General features: G+C 41.9%; 1 protein-coding gene across 6 annotated transcripts in view; it reads left to right on the top strand.

Annotated features, from left to right (window-relative positions):
* The first annotated feature begins 7,788 nt into the window (after positions 1-7,788).
* BRAF (B-Raf proto-oncogene, serine/threonine kinase) overlaps positions 7,789-8,280 on the top strand; it is a 153,744-nt gene continuing 153,252 nt past the window's right edge. For all 6 annotated transcript variants that reach the window (XM_065884233.1, XM_065884234.1, XM_065884232.1 and 3 more), the window contains exon 1: positions 7,789-7,929. In XM_065884233.1, the coding sequence (XP_065740305.1) occupies positions 7,789-7,929 (141 nt within the window). The remainder of the gene's footprint in view (positions 7,930-8,280) is intronic.

Below are 8,280 nucleotides of genomic sequence, written 5' to 3'. Positions count from 1 at the left end.
GTGGTTGCAAAATGGTAATTTTTCTAATTCTATCATATCCTTGCTCTTGCATATACCAAGGCACATCCTGTGCCAGCTCAATTTATACATTTACTTCCCTAGATCTGGATCAACCATTTCTTAAAGCCCATGTTACTTTTCGTGGAGAATGGCCTTTCAAAACCAAGATCCAGGCACCAGATATACTTACTACTACTCCTAGGCACTTTTTTCGGCGGGCAGAGCTAAGAACTTTTGAATCTATATCTACATCTATATAGACTACATATAAACATAAGTATTATATATTGTACTATTTATTATTTGTATTATTATTATTTTTTTTATTTTTTATTTTTTTGTGGTACGTGGGCCTCTCACTGTTGTGGCCTCTCCCGTTGCGGAGCACAGACTCCGGACGTGCAGGCTCAGCGGCCAGGGCTCATGGGCCCAGCCGCTCCACGGCATGTGGGATCTTCCCAGACCGGGGCACGAACCCGCGTCCCCTGCATCGGCAGGCGGACTCTCAACCGCTGCGCCACCAGGGAAGCCCTATTTGTATTATTTTTAATATATTAAAATATGTAATTATATATTTTATATAGTATGTATATATATTACAATAATTATAATTATTTTATAGTATATATATATTTTTAAATTTTTTATTTTTAAAAGTTTTTGGCTGCGTTAGGTCTTGTGCTGCTGTGCGCAGGCTTTCTCTAGTTGCGGTGAGCGGGGACTACTTTTCGTTGTGGTGCGCCGGCTTCTCATTGCAGTGGCTTCTCTTGTTGTGGAGCACAGGCTCTAGGCGTGCGGGCTTCAGTAGTTGTGGCACGTGGGCTCAGTAGTTGTGGCTCGCGGGCTCTAGAGCGCAGGCTCAGTAGTTGTGGTGCACGGGCTTAGTTGCTCCGTGGCATGTGGGATCTTCCCGGACCAGGACCCACGTCCCCTGCATCGGCAGGCGGATTCTTAACCACTGCGCCACCAGGGAAGTCCTAGTATATATTTTTAATACATTAAAATAATATATGAATGATATATTATTTATATTATTTTAATATATTAGAATATATAATATAATAATACATTATTATATATAATATTATTTATATTATTATTTATAATACTGCGTTGGGTTGGCCAAAAAGTTCGTTTGGCTTTTTCTGTTAAAAAATATATATCTATGTAAGTACACACATAATACGTAAGTACTTGTATATATATACACATACACGTAAGTAATGTAGTATACACATATATTCTACATAGGTATAGCCATAGATACAAATATATAGATTATATACTTATAAGTATATACCGTTGAATTCTTTTGTTTTCTTTTTGGCCGTATGGCATGGCATGCAGAACTTCCCAGACCAGGGATCAAACCCGTGCCCCCTGCAGGGGAAGTGCAGAATCTTAACCACTGGACCACCAGGGAAGTCCCTACAGTTGACTCTTGAACAATGCAGGGGTTAGGGGCACTGACCCGCCTCGCAGTTGAAAATCCATGTATAACTTACAGTTAGTCCGCTGTATACACAGTTCCTCCGTATCCGCAGTTCTGCATCTGTAGATTCAACCAGCCTCGGATCATGTAGTACTGTAGTATTTACTATTTGAAAAAGACCTGTGTATAAGCAGACCCATGCAGCTCCAACCTGTGTTATTCAAGGGACAACAGTATACACTTTTATAGCATATGTACTTATATAGTACATGCATGTTCTTAATGCAATATATATACTTATTAGTATGTATTTTCCTAATTGTATCATTCCTTCTCTGTATATTAACTAGCATATATTCTTTTAAAAATTATACAGTATGTCTAGGTGTGTGTTTGTGTATATTTATAGTATGTGTATATATACATATATTTTCCCCCCTAAATCTTATGTTAATACTGCTACTTCCAATTCAAATCCAACGCCAAGAACCACAGGGTTCTTCTTCAACTTCCCCTGTTCCATATGTATTTCTACTTTTTCCACAGAAAGAACCCTGATTCCCAATATCAACATATGTACTCATTTGCTCTATGCCACAATAATGACAAATTGTTTCAGAATTACAAAACCAAGATGACTACCAATAATAAATCTTAATAAAGTTGAAGATTATTTGTAGTTAATTTTGCTTTTAGAATCTATTCCAGTCAGTACGTAATCAGAAGCAGAAGCCCTAGGAAATGTAAATAACAAGGAATTTACTATAGGGATTTGATCTTATGCAGTTGTGGAGGTGTTTAAGCAGTCTCTGTGAGGCCAGTGTTTCTGGGTCTGCTACCTGAGGTTCTCATGGCAACTCCAGTGATGTGGGTCCTGCAGGAGAAGCCAGTGCTCACCACCACAGTTAAAAGGCCACTCCACCAAAATGGTATTGCTTATTGTCAGTCTGTCTTACGGAAGGGAGTCACCACAGAGCTCTAAGAGTTACCCTCACAAATCCATTTCTTACATCTTTGGTGAAGAGAGTGTGTTTTGGACCCTTTCATGGGATATATTTAAGGAGATGGTGAGCAGGTCTTACAGGATGGAAGAGGATTCTGGGAAACAAGTCCAGTTTAGCTAATAAAACAGTGTAAATCCACCATAGTCTACAGTCAGAAAACTATATTCAGAAGCTACTTGAATTAACCATTTTCTCTGTGTAGCTATGTTATCAATTTGATGTACAATTAGGTTCATTTGGTTAGATTTTACTTTTTCATTTATTTACATGTCTCATAAAGTAAAACCATATTAGAAGGTATACTCAGAGAAGTCTCACTCCCACACTATCTCCTCCACCCTGCTCTGACCCATCCCTTATCAGGTACTATTTTCACTATATAGATATAGTTTTCCATATATATGTATGGAAAACTACACCTTGCAATAAAAGCAAACTCTAAAAATTTAATACCCCAAATTACCAAATTCACAAAGAATATTTCAAAGAACTCTGTATCTTATTAACACACCCAAGGATAGTATAAGCAAGATGTTATAAGATGAAATAACATATTGATATAAACATCCTTTGGTAAACGTTAGAAATGTAATATCTAACAAATTTTGTGAATTAAAAAGCAAGGTCTTCCTTCAAGAATTAAAGTCTGAGAAATGTGAGTTCAGTGGAAGAGATGTCCAATGCTAAAAAGACTGAAAATCTAGACCTGATACAACAGCATTTTATTTAAAAAACAACAAAGGTTTTTTGTTGACTGTAACCTTCATATGTATCAATAATGGGTGCTTATATGATTTTTGATTATATTAACAAAAGCATGGTTCCTAGGTTATTGCAATGAGAGATTCTATTCTTTGTTAGTTGGATCAAATCTGGAACAGTGTTTAATTCATGGGACCACATTTTAACAGGAACATTGAAAAGAGTACACAGAAAGGTGAGAAAATGCTTTGAGAGAACTCCCTTCAAATATCTGAAAGCAGTTACACAGAACAAGAAACAGACTCATCTTGTGCTCCTCTATAAGGCAAAACTCAAATCAGAATACAGATGTCATAAAGAGGAGGATTTCAATTTAACTTCAGAAAAAAAAAAGTTACAGTTGAATATACTGTATTAGTGAGGTTCCTACCACTAAAGTACTTGGATAGAGTCTAAAATTCCACAGAGGAGATTCCAAGTATCTCCCAGTGGGAAGATGGTGGGGAATCAACTCTATGATTCTGTTTTCTATTCACACCTAAATAGCTTCTATTAAACAATATAGAATTAAACAATATAGAATGTGTTATTTGTAATGATGACCTTAATTCATAAAGAAAATATTAAACTGTGATGAGCTCTACAGCATTGAACATGGTTGGAGCTATAGAAGCTTCCTAGAGGCTGCTTACCTGTTTTCGAGTAGTTGACCAATACATGTGGGATCAGACCTGGCTGGGCAAGTCTGGCTGATGGGTGGGACTACCCAGTGTCTATAGAATGCAGGATTCAGGTTAGAAACACCAGTCGGAAATAAATTTATCTCCAGGGAAGAGAGGGTCAGGCCTACCAGCAAGGCTTCGTAACAGTGTCTCAGCCATCCTCTGGAGCAACGTTCGGAGTAGCGCTTCTCATCTAGATTTGTTTCCCAGCTTCCTGTGAATACGTGAATGCCCTAGGGGAAAAGGGGATGGTGAGAAAAAGCTATAAGAACTGTGTTGACTAAAATGTCTGTAAGACTTTAAAATGCAAGATAAGACTGCTTTGATGCCCATATGGCATGCTATAACACAAAAGGGAGGTGTTATTTCTGTTTCTGCTCAACACAAACTGGCTTGGCTCATTACAGGCTCCAAGAACACAGTGCCACTGTTTTGTGTAGTGGATTTCAGCACATCAACACTACCAAATCCCATCAGCATTGGGATTTGGGGGGAAATGCCCAAGAGGAGAGAGCTAGGATGTGTCCAATAGCCAAAGACCTGCATTTAGTTTTGCAGGCAGTGGAGGCCTCAGAAGCTAAAGAAAGAAGGTAAGGCCTTCTTCTGTACCATACTGAGATATGTCTTGGTGATTCTCAGTAATAAAAGGGGGAGAGTTTCAGTGTAGAATCCCCTTGGGAGAAGGTGAGGATAAGCAGCTATTTCTACAGAGTAGCTAGTCCATTATTCTAAACACAGTCTGTCTGTACGTTAAATATGTCTGTAAATTCTTTGACATGTCTTTCATTGAGAGGTGGGTTCTATAGTCTCTCTCCATGAAGTTGGGCTGGACTTTGTGACTTACCTGTATCCAATAAAATGCAGCAGAAGTGATGCTGTGTGACTTAGGAAACTAGGTCATAAAATGCAATACAGCTTCCACCTTGCTTACAGGAACCCTAGTATATGGAGCCCTCAGCTCCCTTGTTACAAGTCTGACCACCCTGAGGCAGCCATGCTAGGAGGAAGCTCAGGCCACGTGAAGAGAGTATTTAGGCATCCTGGCTGACTGCCTTACCTGAGGTCCCAGCTTCAACCAGCTGACATATGAGGAAATCAGCCTCCAGGTGATTCCAGACTGTGGAATCTGAGACACCTCCAGGCATTCAGTCTTCTCAGCTGAGGTCACAGACATCATGGAGCAGAAATAAGCCATGTCTGCTATGCTTTGTCTGAACTCTAACCAAGAGGGTAACTTTGTATATCACAAAGGGCAAACCTATAATGTTTGATCCTCACAATGATACAGATAGATAGGACTGGCATTATCACTCCCCTCGTTTTACAGATTGAAACAACAACAAACAGGTATTTGTGTTTACCAGCCTTGAGATTATATAGCCAAGATGTGGCGTGGTGACACTAAAATTCTGATCTTTGGAGTCCAAAGTTTATGCTTTCTCTGTATTTTCCCATGTGGATCCTGTGGGTCTTTAGAATGGCCTAGGGAAATCAGTAAGATATATCCAGAATTTGAAGACGAAGTCAGAAAATGTTTTATTTATTTATTTGGCTATGCCAGGTCTTAGTTGAGGCGTGCAGGATCTTTGTTGGAGCATGTGGGCTCTAAGTTGCGGCATGTGGGATCTAGTTCCCTGACCAGGGATGAAACCCAGGCCCCCTGCATTGGGAGTGCAGAGTCTTAATCACTGGACCACCAGGGAAGTCCCCAGAAAATGCTGAATAAATGAAAGCTAACAAGAATCAACATTAAACTGATGAGATCAGCCATCCTGTGGAGAAAACAATCACGTAAAATATTGTGGCTGATAAAGAAAACTATACTTGTGGATACTGAAGAATCCTTGCATCCTTGGGATTAATCCCTATAAAACAGATAACTAATAAGAACACAGGGAACTGTGTATAGCACAGGGAACTCTACTCAATACTCTGTAACGGCCTATATGGGAAAAGAATCTAAAAAAAAAAAAAAACAGTGGATATATGTATATGTATAACTGATTCACTTTGCTGTGTACCTGAGGCTAACACAACATTGTAAATCAACTATACTCCAATAAAAATTTTTTTAAAAAAGAAGGCTATACTTTAAAATGAAACCAATGGAATAAAAACCTTAGGAGTTTTAAATGTTATGAAGAAGTGTTATAATGATATAATATTTCTAGGGGCTGATTTTTAGAAAATGAAATAGGACTGTTAGAGAATTTTTAAAAACTCTGCTAATTGTATTTCTGATGGTATCAAGGGGAAAATGTGCCATGACTGACTGCTGGTTCTATGTTTGTCTGCTTAGATTTCCTTATAGTAAAGAAGGGTGCTTCAGACTAGTATAGCTTGATGACATTATCCCTTAGGATAATCTTCATTTACACTACTTTTGTCAAGCCACCTTTTGATTTAAATTTAGTGCCTCAAGGCGACTTCTCTACTTGGAAGGGAAAGTATAAAGAAGCTAACAAAGCATACCATGCTCATTCTATAGGTGGTATTTTGTATTTTTCAATGTAGGGTAATATTAATATCCTGATTAAACAAGCAGTCTCATACACAACTCCTTACCTTGGGAGTAAGGGTCTGCTCCTGGGCTCATGGTAACTCTATCCTTACACAGACATTCTGCTTCAGAAGTCAGTAGGACGGCTTTCTATCTCTTGAATCATGGTGAATACAAGAAGGTCACTGGTGACTTTCCCCCTATGGGTAGTACACTTAAAGCTTCTCATGACTTGATGTTTAAGTTACTTTGTGATTAACTGCACACCATTTGGAGCTCACAGTAACTTCCACGGTTTCTCACTCCTATTTCTCCCTTCCTTAGATTTTTTCCCTTTCATATTCCCCTTTCCTTTCACATACATGTGTTTTTAATAATAAATTGGGTTTAACTAATTCCATTCTGTAATTGGGCCTCTCAAAGGTAATTTACCTCTCTTCTCTTGTTTTCATGCATATTTGGCATAAAGAATTCCTTGGAATATTGTTTATGAGCAGGACAAAAGTATTTAAAATATTTTGAATGATTTTCTTAAAAATAAAAATGATTCAAGTTTGGATGCTTCAAATGTCTAGAATGCTCCATGCCTTGTGCAGGCCCTAGAACATAGAAAGCGACCCACTGACATTTGTTGAATGAATCTGGAAAACGAAAATTAGACTAAACATTTTATTCCTGAACGATGAAGCAAAAAAAGAAAAGCTTTTAGACTTCCATTTAGACCCACTTTATTAACAGGCCAAATCCTTTAATGAAAAGGATCCAAGCATCATTCTCGTAACTTGTCTTTACCTAAATCTATTTCTATCAAATTCTGCTTGACTATTGCTACCTCGGGGTTTCAAGTCTTATTTTTATGACACGGAGACGTTCGTTGTAATGAAAATAACACAAGTAGTATGGGCTTCCCGTCTTTCTCCCTCTAGGATTTCAACTTCTTCTCCAACACCATCCTCCTCTTCTAGTAAACCCTACATTACAGAACAGGCTTAGGACGTTGAAGAGAATTAATCGGAGCCATGGAAACGGCCGAGCGGAGGAAACGTGTGAGCTGGGAGGTGAGCAGAAGGGCAAGATACCCTCCCCTGACGACGGCGCCAGGGCGCTCCGAGGATCACGTCACGCACCTCAGGTGACGTCACGACTGTGACACGCGGGTGACGCCGTTGCCGCGGCGACTTCCAGTCGTCTCCGCCCCCTGCCCCCGCCCCCCGCTTAGCGTCCTTCCCCCAATCCCCTCAGGCTCAGCCGCGCCGGGGGCAGCAGGCCGGTTCCCGAGGTGGCCCAGGCGCCCTCCCGCCGCAGGCGCCGCCCGGGCCGTCCCTCCCCGCAGCCCCCCGCCCTCCGCCTCCGCCTCCCCCCGCCCTCCTCCTCCCTTCCCCCTCCCCGCCCAGCAGCGGTCGCTCGGGCCAGGCTCTCGGTTATAAGATGGCGGCGCTGAGCGGCGGCGGCGGCGGCGGCGGCGGCGGCGGCGGCGCGGAGCAGGGCCAGGCTCTGTTCAACGGGGACATGGAGCCCGAGGCCGGCGCCGCGGGCTCTTCGGCTGCGGACCCGGCCATTCCCGAGGAGGTGAGTGCCGGCGCGCCCTGCACCCCTCCCGTCTCGGGGCTCGGCTGGCTGGTGTTTATTTTGGGGAGAGAGGTGGCGGTGGGGGTTCTGGTGCCCTCAGCCACCTTCCCTTCTGGGCGCTGCGGGCTGGGAGACGGGCATTCCCCTCCTGTGCCTCTCCGTCATGCAGCTCCTCGCTACGTAAACACACACAATGGCCCAGGGGGTTTTCCCTGGCCCGCACTTGGGGCTTGAGGGATTCGGGCAGCGGTGGTGGAGCAGGAGGCTATCAATAGGGGGCGAGACTCAGGGTTGGTCCGAGAAGGTCACGGCTGGCTGAAGGTAGCCAGCCTCGCGTCTGCTGGATGTTTT

Source organism: Phocoena phocoena, chromosome 9 (genome assembly GCF_963924675.1).
Source record: "Phocoena phocoena chromosome 9, mPhoPho1.1, whole genome shotgun sequence".
NCBI classification, from domain to species: domain Eukaryota; kingdom Metazoa; phylum Chordata; class Mammalia; order Artiodactyla; family Phocoenidae; genus Phocoena; species Phocoena phocoena.
The sequence above is the reverse complement of the archived record's forward strand: the minus strand, read 5'-3'. Positions and strand labels throughout refer to the sequence as shown.